The 16,086-nt window shown below is 38.2% G+C and overlaps 1 protein-coding gene across 2 annotated transcripts in view; it reads left to right on the top strand.

Moving 5' to 3' along the window:
* Positions 1-16,086, top strand: part of LOC139463733 (dnaJ homolog subfamily C member 13-like) — a 510,967-nt gene that overhangs the window by 32,979 nt on the left and 461,902 nt on the right. For both annotated transcript variants that reach the window (XM_071244983.1, XM_071244982.1), the window contains exons 5-7: positions 3,383-3,424; positions 12,823-12,969; positions 14,726-14,779. In XM_071244983.1, coding sequence (XP_071101084.1) covers positions 3,383-3,424; positions 12,823-12,969; positions 14,726-14,779 — 243 coding nt within the window. The remainder of the gene's footprint in view (positions 1-3,382; positions 3,425-12,822; positions 12,970-14,725; positions 14,780-16,086) is intronic.

Here is a 16,086-nt window from a genome sequence, read left to right as displayed (position 1 = left end):
ATGATAATATGTTAAACACATTCAGAGAGAATTTACTTACAGACGATCTCCAAAAGTGTCGATTTTGTATTTTCTGATAAACAAAAGTGTTAATGCTATTGCAGATGCTCTATGTGTAGCCGCTGGTGATATGAAACGAAAAGTAAGTCGAGTTAGAGAAAGGGTGAAAAGAAATCCATGGTTTGATAACGAGTGTGAAATGCTTAAAAAAAAAAGATGTAAAGTAACCTAAAAGAATATCATGCCGCTAGAAACAAATATACTGCCATCTGTAAATATAAACAAAATAAATATTTAATGGAGAGGAAACAAAGGTTAGAGAAAAATATAAATAATTCAAAACTGTTTTGGTCAGAATTAAAAAGCATGAATAAAAAACAAAAAAACATGAATAACATAAGTATTGATGACTGGTATTGTCATTTCAAAAATATGTATGATATGTCACATCAGAATGAGAAAGCGTCATTTTTAGAATGTAATGATAATGTAAATGAGGATGATAACAACGACGAAACTGATGAAATTGTAGCTGATATCCTTGATCCCCAATTACGAGAGAAGAAATTTTAGAAAGCATCCAACAACTTAAGTGCAATAAATCATCTGGCATTGATAATCTAATGCCTGAATTTTTCAAACATTCAGCAGACCTGTTAGTACCATATCTTGAACTAATATTTAATGTCATTTTAGAAAATGGACCCTTTCCGAATTCATGGTGGGTGGGAATAATTGTACCTCTCCATAAGACAACACTGATAATTATAGGGGTAAAACTCTTTTGAGCATTTTTAGCAAGATATTTACTTGTATTATTAATAAAAGATTAGTGTATTGGGCTAGTACAATGAGCAAAATTGATGAGTCACAAGCTGGATTCAGAGAAGGATATAGTACCGTGGACAACATATTTATATTACATTGTTTAATACAAAGATACCTTAATAATAAGGGTGGAAAGTTTTATGTAGTTTTTGTAGATTTTTCTAAAGCATTTGACTCTGTGCAAAGAAATAAACTTTGGAATCTTTTTAAGACTCATGGATTAAGTTCTAAAATGAATAAATTGTTATGTAGCATTTATGAAAATATAAAAGTCTGTGTTAGAAATAACCAAGTTATTTCTCCTACATTTTCAAGTCATTTAGGAGTATGACAGGGTTGTATCTTAAGCCCGTTCCTGTTTTCGTTTTTCATCAATGAATTTGCAATGCAAATATATAATAATTGTTCCTATGGAATTCAACTACACCCAGAAGAATTGTTTTTACTTTTGTTTGCAGACGATATTGCTCTATTTTCAAGTACTATTAAAGGTCTACAGTCACAAATTAATGAGTTAGAAAAGTACTGTGATGAATGGAAATTGAAAGTAAATAGAAATAAAACAAAAATTGCTGCATTTAAAAACGGCGGTAATTTATCAAAATATGAAAAATGGTATTATAAAGGTAACCAATTGGAGATAACAAGTTTTTATGAATATTTAGGATTATATTTTACTAACTGTCTTTCATGGACATATCATGTAAGCCAAGCATCCTTACAAGCTCAAAAGGTATTCATTGGTATGCAACGAAATGCATGTGGTCTAAACTTTGATTATAATACACTTTTCAAAATTTTTGATGTAAAAATAAGTCCAATTTTATTGTATGGTCTAGAGATTTGGGGACTCTCAAAAGTAGATGCTATAGAAAAGATTCACTTATTTGCATGTAAGAAATATTTAGGTGTAAAAGTTAATACACCCGGGATTATGGTTTATGGTGATTGTGGTCGCTATCCACTGTATATTTTTGCATATATTAAAGTTATCAAATATTGGTTAAGAATTTTAAATATGCCTTGTATAGATTTCCAAAATGTGTTATAATATGTTATTGTTGTTTGATTCAAATGGTAAAAGAAACTGGGCAACTGGTATTAGAGAACTCTTATTTGAATCTGGTTTTGGTAATGCTTGGTATGATCAACGGGTCAATAATACTGCTGAGTTTATCCAGTCACTGAAACAAAGACTAAAAGATATTTATTTACAATCATGGAATGTTTCATTAACATTATCAAATAAACACTTTTATTATAAACTTTTTAAATCTTACATTTATAGAGAATGCTATCTTGTTGATATTACCATACCAAAATATAGAAAAGCATTGGCACGCTGTTGTTGCATGTCGCACGATCTACATATTGAAACAGGCAGATATATAAATACCCCACGAGAACAACGAAAATGTAACATGTGTAACTTAAATGAAATAGAAGACGAGTATCACTTCCTTATCAGATGTCCATTATATTTAGAACTAAGAATAAAATACTTACCAAAATGCTATTACAGTGAACCAAACATATGTAAATTTATAAGTTTATTAAAATGTGAGTGAACAGAGGTTGTAAAGAATTTATCGATGTTTATTTACCATGCTTTTGCCCATAGAAATGAAATTGTTAACTGTTAATGAAATACTATCTATGCCAGAATAAAATGAGCATATTTATGGTTGTCATGATGTATATATGTGGGAGATAATTATTTCAATTTGATGTTCTATTGTAATAATTAATTATGTTGAATTGTATTATGTACTAAAGGCCTGTGGCCTCTTGAGTACGAAATAAAGATTGATTGACATAAAGCATTCACAACAGAATAACTAGCTTTTGCATGTTAAAAACAAATGTGAACAGTTTCATATGGGAATAATAATTTGTGAATATTTTCTCCATTTTGTTTAAGTTCATTTAATTATCGATTTAAGATGTGGTTAAATATTTCCTACTCCATACATTAGTAAAACCATCCAAGGGTACACTTGCAAGATGACGTGTGGCTGTTTTGGAAACACTTGAATCACATCATAGAATTTCTGGATTACTGGGAGCAAAACATGTCTAATATTCTTCTTTTGAACTCAAGGTAACATGAAATATGTTTTCAGGGATCTCAATGACTATATCAAGATGCAAATTTAAAAACCATAGAACATGTTCAAAGCTGACGATAACTTCAATCTTCTTGACTAAATCAAAAAAGTATTTCAAATTATTATCTCAGTTGGGCATTAGCCTCGAGAGCTATTACAATATTGAAGCAACTTTTGTCTACTGCAACATCCTGCATCCTCCATGAACATGTTTGTTTCAAAATATGGTGAATGGATAATCTCTCCTGGAGGCTCATATATCAAGATGATAACAACAGCAAATGAGAATGGATCTGAACCAAATTCAACTTGTACACAACACACTTTCATTTCATCTCAAATCCAAAAGGATATATATTTTTAGAATTTTGATGTTGCAAATGTTAAGAATAACAAAATCATTCTTAGGAATGGTTTTCATGACTGATAATTCTTATTTTTTTCAGAGATTCAGGAATCAGTTTGCAGATGAAAACCAGAAGATAAAGGTAACTGGGATAATAATCATTCAATAACATCAGTACTTTTAGCTTAAATAATTGTATACATAGGAATGGTATACCTACCTTGTCCTACTACTGAACAGGCCTGGTGTACCTACCTTGTCCTACTACTGAACAGGCATGGTGTACCTACCTTGTCCTACTACTGTAAGGCCTGGTGTACCTACCTTGTCCTACTACTGTAAGGCCTGGTGTACCTACCTTGTCCTTACTGTTTGTGTATCACACAAAGTTCTGTTATATTAAATCTAATACTCTTGGATAGGTATTTAGAATTTGGAAGAACATGAATACATGACACTATTCTTATGGATAACTCTTTTGTAACAACATATCACAGCCACTTCTAGCCACTTCATCAGCCTGATCAGTATTCACCTGATGAAGGGCCTTGAAGTGGCTGTGAAATATTGTTACAAAAGAGTAAAAAAAGTTTTCCATAAGAATAGTGTCATGTACTCACATATAGTTATTATCCTGGTGTCATCAGTTTTTGCTCGGATCAGACACACATGCTCATAAAATACAAACTCTTTTTAGAACAGTTATAATATGGTACGTACCTGTTGATATGATCAATGTCATTTTATTCAAATGTTTAATTTGAAAGTCTATGAAGTGAAAGTCCATATCGATCACTTCCGAAGTTCCGAGTACGGCCATGACACTTTGTAATGACGTCATACGTTTTCACTCGCCTCATTGGCTTGCTATTTACGTCCACTGAGCCTCACACAAGCTTGTCACATGCACAGTGGGGTAATCCCCATCACAAAACGACATCAATAAAGTTAACTCTATATGAATAATTGGATGCATTAAAGTCACAAAATATTTACACAATTATAATGCACATGACTCCTCTGGCTCATCGTGACAGGGGGGCCAAAACTCTGCATTTCGTCTCACACATCTGACAGGCGTGCACATGCAGGGTGTGTGCATTGTTCCCATTTCACAAATATGTACATTGCTGTACTTCTTCTGGTTGCCATTTTTCGCACTTGCAGCAAAATTCACTCTCATGATTCTGTGATTCTTCCATATCTGTCGAGCCTGCATCAAGGACTGCTGTGCTACTGACACAAGAAGTACCCGGAGTGGGTGAAGTGGACAGGGTATTCCTTGGAACAGTAGAAGTCATAGATTTTCTGGACTTATATGTACAGGTCACTGGTGTTTATGTAATCTTTGGGCTTTCTTTATGTGCCACTACTTTGGCAAAGATATTGTCCTCCATTATAGCTTTTCGACCAACAACCAAACTCAGGACCTTTCTTTTTCTTTGTGGGTTTAATATCTGTTGTCAGAACGTGTTTCTGAAGAAACTGGTACACCTGGTGGTCCTGAATTCGACGTTGTCACCTGAGGAAATTGTTGTTGTGGAAGGTGTAGTAGACGTCTCAGCAGTTGTCGTGAAAATAGTTGTTGGAAGAAATGTGCCCTGTTTAACCACATCCCTTTTTAATGGGTATATGCCACATTTCTTGAATGCAGACTGCAGATTCATTGGTGTGAGTGCAGCACAATAGGCTTTACATGCGACTTTGCATATTGAATACCTGTCAATCCCAGACCTTACATGTACCCTGATGAATTTGTGTCTGAGGCCGTTGTAAATTCTCTCTAAAGGACCAAAACATCCATCATCCATAGACTGGAGATGTGACATGTGCACGGGCAATACGAAGAATGATGTGCTTTTCCCTTGCCCACTCAATAAGTGACAGAGATACATGTGATTTATGGGCATCATAAAGAACCAGGATTGGATTATCTGCTGTAGCCTCAACACAGTACGTGCTGAAGTGGTTCTCAAGATATTTCTGAAAGATCTCCATGTTGGACCAACCTGTTTCACTGACGGTGCCTTGCTGCACTTTTGAGCCCTTCACCGCTAAGGACGGCCTCATAAGCTTTTTCCATGCTTTCTGGTGGATATTGCCAATAATTGCCCTTCCCTGATCTGATGGAGCACTAAAATTACAATAAAGCTATCATGACATAACGTAAAACATCATGAAAATATTTACAGAAAGTATGCATGTTATAAGAGATTGCCCCACGGCCTTTCCATACGTTTTATTTTTAGCGAGAGTATCAAGTGATGGTCATGTCTTAGTGATCTATGTTTCAAACTGATATATTTCTCAGATTTGATCAATAACTTACCTTTTGTAGTTTGATTCTTGAGCATTTTGTCATTGGAGCGGTAGCGGGACAGTGCTTGTTGACACTGCTTGCCTCAAACCAAGTCAGCGAGCCTGACCACCCAATCCCGTTAGTCGCCTCTTACGACAAGCATAGTTGCCTTTTACAGCAAGCATGGGGGGTATAATAATGCAGTGCAGTCAGTCAATAAAACATGTCTTTCTCAGTTTGGTTAGATCGTATTTGGCGTACAAATAAACAGAACACAGCAAAGAAAAAAAAAAGGTACAAGTATCAAGGTAAAAATTAAAGCTGCTAGCAGCAATGGCGGGCTCCAAGTAACACTGTGCCCAAACGTCCATGTTCGAATCCACAAAGGGTTTCCTTGAACCAAATCCTTCAAATGTAGGTACCACTTGCAGGGTATTGCCGCTACGAAATTGTCATGTTCAGGGGTGTCCGAGTCTGTTCTAAAGCCATTTCAGACCTTGAACATGTTCGATTCCTCAAAGGGTTTGCTTGTACCAACTCCATCCAAAAATAGTCACCTGACATTGGCGTGTTCAAGGGGTGTCCCAAATATTAATCAAATATTACCACCAAGCGATGTTACTGTTAGCATGCAAACAAGAACAAAAGATGAGGTACATATGTCCGACTAACTTCATGTAAACTTTCAATAGTTTCTGTGGAGAACCTTACAAGATATGATCTTTAAAGTAATATTTCGCCGAAAAATACGATCAAAATCAAAATTCAATAGGGTCGTTACTAAGAAAGATATCCAAAAACGGCTAACAGAGTTTGATGCATTATGTAAGGAGACAATTCTCAGAAGGTTTGAAATCATTTCATGCAGTGGATTCAGAGGAGATAGGATTTGAAGAGTGGTACCCAAAAACCCTGTGAAAACCTTGAATCCAATATAGCTGCCACACCAAGTGACCAATGACCAAAGTCAAAGAACAAAAAGTGTCAAGCAGCTCAAGCAGCAGATACATGCAACGTTTCAAAGTAATCGGATAAGACGTTGCAGAGCAATAGGGCGAAGTACATCTGAAAAAAAATTCTGTTAATTTTAGTTATCTGCCCTTGGCCTTTGGTTTTTGGCAGGCACTGGTACCCAACAGTCTACATACACACAGACAATTTGAACAAAATCAAGCCAGTGGTTATTTTGGTAGGTCTGGTACAAAAATCGGCGGAATAATAATAATATTATATCAAACGCTAACACTGGGACTCTTCAGCCTTTCGTCTTGGTGACTCTTCAACAGGCTGTAACTTCTTTGTCAGTTGGGCTCAAGTCAAACAGATAAGCGTTCTGCGTTCGTCCGGGCCCCGAGTTCCTGTCGCATTGCTGAGATAAAGTCCTAAACCTGTTTCCGACCTCGTTCATATTCGAATCCTCAAAGGGTTTACCTGTACCAACGCCGTCAAATGTAGAGAACCTCTTGTGAGACATCACCACTACTAAATTGACATGTGTCTGGGTGTCCCAGGATGTTTTAACCAATTTCCAACTTCGACCATGTTCGAATCCTCAAATGGTTTGTTTGTACCAACGCCATCAAATGTAAGGAACCGCTTGCGAGAAATCACATGTCCTAGTGTGTTTATAACCCATGTTTGACTTGGACCATGTTCGAATCCGCATATGGTTTGCTTGTACCAACTCCGCCAAAAACTAGTCACTGTTTGCAGGACATCACCGCTAGGAAATTGGCATGTGCCAGAGTTAACCAGAGTGTTCGAAACCCTTTTACCACCCAGACAATGTTCGAATAATCGCCTCTTAAGACAAGCATGGGTTGCTGAAGACCAATTCTAACCCTCATCTTCAAGGGTTGTATACATAATGCAGAAGACACTTGACAGTGAAAGGGAGTATTTCGGTGAAAAAATAATCAAAATCAAAATCAAATATAGGCGCAACTAAAAAAGATATCCAAAATCGATGAAGACATTTTTTTGTGTTGTGTATGGAGACACTTCTCAGAAAGTTTGAATGCATTTCATGTAGGGGATTCAGAAGAGTAGGGATTTGAAGACAGGTACCCAAACAAAACTGTAAAAACCTTGAATACAATATGGCCGCAACTAAAAAAGATATCCAAAATCGCTTAAGACAATTTGTAGTGTTGTGTGTGGAGACAGTTCTCAGAAAGTTTGAATGCATTTCATGCAAAGGATTCAGAGGAGTAGGGATTTGAAGACAGGTACCCCAAAACACCTGTGAAAACCTTGAATCCAATATGGCTGCCAAACCAAGTAACCAATGACCAAAATCAAAGAACAAATAATGTCAAGCACCTAAAGCAGCAGACACATGCAAATTTTGAAAGTAATCGGACAAGTGGTTTTGGGGCACCATAGCTTAAAAAATTACTTGTTTTTCAGTTATCTGCCCTTGGTCTTTGGGCCTACGGCCTTGGGAATTATTACGTATCTAGAACTCAACTGTCTTCATACACATACAAAATTTCAACTTAATCGAGCCAGTGGTTATTTTGCTAGTTCTAGTACAAAAATTGGCGGAATAATAATAATAAAATATAGCTGCGGGCTCTATGGTTTCGAGAATTACTGAGTCATTCGGTTTCTGCCTACTCGAATCCGCTTTATAATACAGTGCATAAGAGTATTGTATAATGTAATTAATAATTTGATATTTCACTGACTTCTTCTTTGATAGGCATTAAGAAGTTGGAGTGCTAAGTGAGGATAAGAATTTATGGATGAACAACTTCTTTATTACAATTAAGAGTGACGTTTCGGTGTAGGTTCTGTCACCGTTATCAAGCAAGTTAGTGATATACAGAGTGTGGTTGACAAGTATCTATACAAGTAGGAGGCAATGTTTATACAGTAGAGTAGATATTGTTATACTGGAGTAGAGAAGCCGGTTATGTACACACAAGGGTAGGGATAACAATCGTCGGTGAAGTCAGTGACAGAAACAAAGGATGAAGCCAGTAATATAAGCAACGGGATAAAGGCTGATTGGGGCCTTTGATGAGTTGATGGTACGCCGGGGGATATGAAAATCAAAATCAAATATGGCCGCAACTAATAACTATCAGTGTCGTATGCTTTTGAAGACCTGTGTACCCAGAACACACTGTGAAAACCCTGAATCCAAAATGGCTGCCAAACCACGTGGCCAATGGCCAAAGTCAAAGAACAAAAGATGTCAAGCACCGAAAGCAGCAGGCACATGTAGAGTGTGAAAGTAATCGGAGTAACAGTTTCAGAGCAACGGGTAAAATACATCTCACGCCAATAGTGAGTGAGTGAGTAAGTATGTTTTTACGCCGCTTTTAGCAATATTCCAGCAATATGACGGCAGGGGACACCAGAAATGGGCTTCACACATTGTACCCATGTCGGGAATCTAACCCGGTTCTTCCGCGTGACGAGCCAACGCTTTAACCACTAGGCTACCCGACCGCCCCTCATGCCAATAAATCATTTAGTTCCAGTCAATTTGAATCCACTTTATAAATGCATTGCAGATGAATATGCTATAGTGTAATTTATTACTTCATATGTCATTAGACCGCCTCCGTGGTCTAGTGGTAGAGCGTCCGCCCTAAAACAAGGACTGGTCGGCTCGGAGTCAGTATACTGTGTCTCAGTGGGGTATTCATGTTAAACTGCAGCATGGTATCTCAGTGAGCTAGCACTATATATCGGCATCAGTCCCACACACGTACATGCACGTCGCTATATAAGTGCAATAATCTTGGACGCGACGTTAAACCTCATTTCACCTCACCTCATATGTCTGTTTTGACAAAATTGGCGGGAGCCAGAGCTTTCTTGGTTGTTCTCTACCCATTCCAGTCTTTGCTCATATTCGAATCCTCAAATGGATTCTTTATACCAATGCCGTCAAATAAAGACGCCGCTACGTAATTGACGTGTACAAGGGTGTCCAAGGGCCTAGAGCCCTAATAATCGAATAATCGAAAGATTACAATAGGACAATATGATTACAATATACATACACACACAAAATTTGGTCGAAATCGGACTAGTAGTTTCCGAGTTACAAGTGTTCAAAGGTCTGCTATTCAGAGGTCTGCTGTACGGCAGCTTGGGGCAGGGTGACAGGCAGGGTGGCAGGGTGGCAGGAGGGCAGGGGGGCAGGGGGTCAAATAGTCCGGAAGCATAGCTCCCTTGTCCATTGAGCTACAGTCAAACGAATTAGTGTTCTGACTTCGCCAGGACCCCAGGTTTCTGTCGCATTGCTTAGATAAAGTGCTGAATCTGTTTCCGGCCTCCTCCAAGTTCGAATCCCCAATTGGTTTGGTTGTACCGACGCCGTCAAAAGTAAGAAAAACCCTTGCAAGGCATCGCCTCTACAATCCCACTCTACATACACACACAAAATTTGGTCAAAATCGGACCTGTAGTTTCCGAGTTACAAGTGTTTAAAGGTCTGCTATTCAGAGGTCTGTTGTACGGCAGCTTGTGGCAGGGTGAGAGGCAGGGTGACAGGCCGGGTGGCAGGCAGGGTTGGCAGGCAGGGTGGCAGGGTGGCAGGGTGGCAGGGTGGCAGGGGGTCAAATAGTCCGGGAGCGTAGCTCCCTTGTCCATTGAGCTACAGTCAAACGGATTAGTGTTCTGACTTCACCAGGACCCCGGGTTTCTGTCGTATTGCTTAAATAAAGTGCTGAACCTGTTTCCGACCTCGTCCATGTTCGAATCCCCAATTGGTTTGGTTGTACCGATGCCGTCAAAAGTTAGGAAACGCTTGCAAGACATGGCCTCTACGACATTGACGTGTCCCAGAACGTCCCGGGATGTTCTACACCCATTTCAGACGCCGTCCATGTTCGAATCCGCAAATGGTTTGCTTGTACCAACGCCGTCACATGCAAGGAACCGCTTGCGAGACATCACCACATGTGTCCCAGTGAGTTTTTAACTCACATTTGACTTTGACCATGTTCGAATCCTCAAATGGTTTGCTTGTAACAACGCCGTCAAATGTAAGGAACTGCTTGTGAGACATCACCACAACGAAATTGACATGTGCCTGGGTGTCCCATAGTGTTTTAACCAATTTCCTACATCGACCATGTTCGAATCCTCAAATGGTTTGCTTGTACCAACGCCGTCAAAAGACAGACACCGCTTGAAGAACATTGCCGCTTCGAAATTGGCGTGTGCCGGAGTGTCAGAGGGCTACTTAACTCATTTCCGACCTCGACCATGTTTGAATCCGTATATGGTTTGCTTGTACCATCGCGTCTAATTTAAGCAGCGCTTGCGGGACATTGCCGCTACAAAATTGACGGCTCTGGGGTATACCCTTTATCTTCTAAACCCATTTCTGACTTCGACCATGTTTAAATCCTAAACTGGTTTGCTTGTACCAACTCCGTCAAATTTAGGCAGCGGTTGCGGACAGTGCCGCTATGACATTCGCATGTGCTGGGTGTCAAAGGCTGTTCTAAACCTATCTACGACCTCAAATCCTCATGTTCGAATCCACAAAGGGTTTGCTTGTACCAACTCAGTCAAAAGATAGTCACCGTTTGCAGGACGTCAACGCTCCAAAATTGAGCGTGCCAGAGTGAATCAGAGTGTTCTAAATCCATTTCAGACCTAGACCATGTTCGAATCCTCAAATGGTTTGTTTGTACCAACGTCGTAAAACATAGCAACTGCAGGCAGGTTGGACATGGCTGCAAGAAATTGGCCTGTTCTGGGGGTGTCGGGGGGCACGGGTGGCCCAGCCGTCAAAAGTAAGCATTTGGCAATTGGGAAATAAATTAGCAAGTCAGGGAGCCTGACCACACAATCCTGATAATTGCCTATCAAGACAAGCATGGGCTGCTGAAGACCAATTCTAACCCTCATCTTCAAGGGTAGTCTACAGTCAAAGGGAAATAATCCTACCTAGATTTTATGAGGCTTCATTCTTAGTATTTTTGAAATAAATCACATATTACCACCAAGCAGTGTTACTTTTAGCATGCAACCAAGAACACAAAATGAAGTACATATGTGAAACTAACTTCATGCAAACTTTCAATAGTTTCTTTAAAGAACCGTACTAGACATGATCTTTAAAGTAAAATTTCGGTGATGAAAATCAAAATCAAATTTGGCTGCAACTATCAAAGATGGCCAATGACAAATATTGATTTGTTGTGTATGGAGACAATTCTCAGAAAGTTTGGAAGCATTTCATTAAGCGGATTCAGAGTTCCATGCTTTTGAAGACATGTACCCCCAAAACACTGGGAAAACCTTGAATTCAATATGGCTGCCAAACCACGTGACCAATGGCCAAAGTCAAAGAACAAAAAATGGCAGGCACCTAAAGCAGCAGACACATGCCAACTTTGAAAGTAATCAGACAAGCGGTTTGGGAGCAATAGGCCAACATAAATGTTTAAAAATATCTTGTTTTTTGGTTATCTGCCCTTGGTCTTTGGGCCTACGGCCTTGGGATTTTTGTAGTATCTGCTTCAGGACATTGGAAATCTTGGTGCCAATTTTGAAGAGATTCTGAGCTGTAGTTCTTGAGTTATGATTGGAACAAAAAACGCCAGAATAATAATAATAATAATAATAATAATAATAATAATAATAATAAATCGAACGATTACAATAGGTCTCTTGCCTTTCAGGCATAGAGCCCTAATAAATCGAACGATTACAATAGGGCTCTACAGCCTTTCGGCTTGGAGCCCTAATAAATCGAACGATTACAATAGGGCTCTACAGCCTTTCGGCTTGGAGCCCTAATAAATCGACCGATTACAATAGGGCTTCCAGCCTTTCGGCTTGGAGCCTTAAATATTGGGGTGGCACCCTCATTGACTGCACTTTATTATGATTAATACACAAACACAATTATATAGAATACATTTTATCATTAAGTATCATTCTTCCGGATGTTCCCAACAATGGCTTGCTGAAGACCTCTTTCACCCCCGATCTTCACAGGTCTTTTAAGTATGGAGGGACATGGGACTTGTAACCTTAAAGCTGTTTTCTCAGGCCACAGGTAATATAATAGAAGTGCAATAAGGTTTCAAATTAGGCTGGCTCGAAATATGTCACTTTTGACTTGTTATTCTAATTTCCACTGTGTGTGGGAAATATTTGATGATTCTTGGTTCGTTGCTGATGGTATTAGAAATTTTTTACTTTAAAAATTGTTTTGAACAGACTCTGAGATATGTTGTTATTATGTGTTTGTCTATTTCCAGAGATTCAATGCCTATAAGCACCATTGGTCTGATGACCGAGTCCCAGTGATCTTGGAGGTGAACCAGGGATCACTAGATCAGATCCACCCAGCCACAAACCAAGTCCTGGCATCATATGATTACAACAACATTGAGGGACTCACACAGGTTCATATGTCATGTACACTTTCAATAAGAATGGAAACAAATGTGCTGAAACATTGCATAAATGTTTGTCACCATATTAATTCAACAATTTAACAATTTGAAAAAATCACTCGGGGACAGCTTTTAATCATATCACCCTTTGCAAAATTGCAAATTTAATAACATCGTAAAAAAATAATTGCTTCCAGGATATTTGTCCACTATAGTGATCACATTATACTGAGGGAAACAAATAAGGGAACACCACTTTATCACACTATTCCTTTATTTATTTCCAAATTTTCACCCACAGAGCAATTCAAAGCATGCGAAGAAACCTGGAAAAGAATAAAGGAACGTGTACTTTCATGTGTTCCCTTATTTGTTTCCCACAGTATATATGTAAAGAAAGAAGAAGAAAAAGCTTATTAATGCAATCAATTCTTTTTCTATCTGAAACTAGCTAACTAGAACATTGATAACGAGATGATTTCGATCTGTGCCAACTGCTTTCTTTTCAGTCATCATTTGAAGTGGGATACTAAAATTACGAAGATATAGATACTTTGTAAGGAGAACCTTTCCTTGATCTCCTGAGTAATTACTCTGGGAGTACAGGGTATTCATAGTCATGTACTGTATTGACATTTAATGGACTACATGTATTCCCGATTTTGAGTTACTTTGCAATTCATCATTCTCTATTGGGGCCAAACTGACAGGAGGTAGAACAGTAGTTACTGGATAGCATCAGCCTGTGAAACATCCCATTTTGTTTTAACAGACGAAAAACTGTTTTTCTATCATTTCTGGTAGTACTTTAGGAAGACAATTTCTAGGGTGTTGTAAGGTGTTGTAAGGTGTTGTTAGATGTTGTAAGATGTTCTAGGGTGTTGTAAGGTGTTCTAGGGTGTTGTACTATCACCTGTATTGGGACATTGCTTTGACAGAAACAATTTGACATCCATAAGTCAGCTCGTCTTTAGTTTACAAGGTGGAACTCCATTGGAACCACATGATTACATGACACTTTTTAATGGATAACAACTTCCGTTATTCTTTTGTAACAACATATCACAGCTACTTCTAGCCCTTTCATCAGCCAGCTCAGTATTCACCTGATGAAGGGGCAAGAAGTAGCTGTGAAATATTGTTACAAAAGAGTAAAAGAAGTTGTTATCCATAGGGAAAAGTGTCATGTAATCATATGTGGTTAACATTTGTGCTATTTTTGTCTATATTTGGACTTTTGCCATCGATAAATCTTAAGTAGTTTGACCATATCCTCTAGCATTGAAACGATACAGGAAGGTCACGATACGATACGATATGATACGTATCTCAGTCCATACTCATATATACGTCAAATCGCATGGAAACTTCTTGACTAGAAATATTTCAGAGCAGGTAAAAAAACTTGGACTACTAATTACACCAGATTTAGCAAATATTTGACTGACAAAAATGCTGGGGGGTTATTAAATGAATAGTTTGTGATATAATTTAGCAAGTGCATCGTAAAAAAAGGTAATGTGTATCATATGCACCAGTGCACCGATGTATCATTTTCCCCCTAATATTCTCAATAGTTAAATGTTCCTGTACTATTGATATAGGCTGCAGTATGGTAGGTTTCAGTATTTATATGAAGCTTGTTAAACACACCTGTCTCATTATACGGTGTCATGTAAAAGGGATGTTTATTTACCTGCCTGTTTTTTCTGATGTTATCACACATTACTGTTGTTCTAAGGAACTGCTTTATGTTTGTGATCAGGTGTCGGATGTTCCTGGGGGTGTAGCTATCATATCTGGTGGATTCAGCCGGCTGGTAAGTACATACTTCAGCATAAAGAGGCAGTACCCCGGCAGTGGATAAATATGATAGATACTGAATTAGCTATCATCAGTTATATAGGGTTCAGGAAGGTATTAACTATTTGGTTTTGTCGGTATCCTTGCTCTAGTTGATAGTCCAATTTATACAGGAAATTAAAGGATTTCCGGTGATGTTTGCCAATGAACGATGGCATGAAGAAAAATGAGAAAACACATTATCGTTTGTATTGCTGTGAAAGATTTACAATTTTGAATTTACAATAGTACGTATCAACAGTAGGGATGTCATTGTATATTGCGATATCGATGTATCTGTAGAAACAATTTATGTCAATAATGTATTGATACATATTTATGAATATCAGTACTAAATTAATAATTCACTGCCTCGGAAACATTTAAATTCATTAAGATTACCATTGTTAAGATGGACAATGAGAAGGCAGAAATTGAATTTTAAGCATTAAATGGATCAGCCTTGTTCATATTTAGCATTACCTTGCAGATCTACATGAGTAACTTTCTTCTATACACATACAGAATATATAAAGTTTTACTTTTCCGCTGTCTCACACTGGGCATTTTGTCTCATTTCCGAATAAGAAGTTCAAACTTTGCTTCAAGGGCAACCATTTGCAACTTGAAACATCTCACTCTAAAGTCGCCTGTTCATGACATATGAGGCCCAAGCCTTCTTTCATGTCTTAGTTGCTGTGTTATCAATACATGTAGGTGTGCTCCATGAGACATTTCATGAAAAGCTGAAAAGCTGGAAAACGGACTACTTGACATGCTTCATTTCATCAACCTTCCCTTTGCAGCAAGACCTTTGTGGTTGTCACACCATGCAACAGTTCATCAATGTTTTGCAAAGGATCCATATTCTACCCAGACCTACATGGTTGTTATACCACATTACAGCTCACCAAGTGTTTTGCTGAGGATATCCATATTCTACCTAGACCTACAGGGTTGTTATACCAAACTACAGCTCACTATGTGTTTTGCAGAGGATATCCATATTCTACCCAGACCTACATGGTTGTTATACCATACTACAGCTCACCAAGAGTTTTGCAGAGGATATCCATATTCTACCTAGACCTACATGGTTGTTATACCACACTACAGTTCACCAGGTGTTTTGCTGAGGATATCCATATTCTACCCAGACCTACATGGTTGTTATACCACACTACAGTTCACCAAGTGTTTTGCAGAGGATATCCATATTCTACCCAGACCTACATGGTTGTTATACCACACTACATTTCACCAGGTTTTGTAGAGGATATCCAT

This window comes from Haliotis cracherodii, unplaced genomic scaffold (genome assembly GCF_022045235.1).
Source record: "Haliotis cracherodii isolate W230 unplaced genomic scaffold, xgHalCrac1.p SCAF_16, whole genome shotgun sequence".
In the NCBI taxonomy this organism is placed as follows: domain Eukaryota; kingdom Metazoa; phylum Mollusca; class Gastropoda; order Lepetellida; family Haliotidae; genus Haliotis; species Haliotis cracherodii.
The sequence above is the reverse complement of the archived record's forward strand: the minus strand, read 5'-3'. Positions and strand labels throughout refer to the sequence as shown.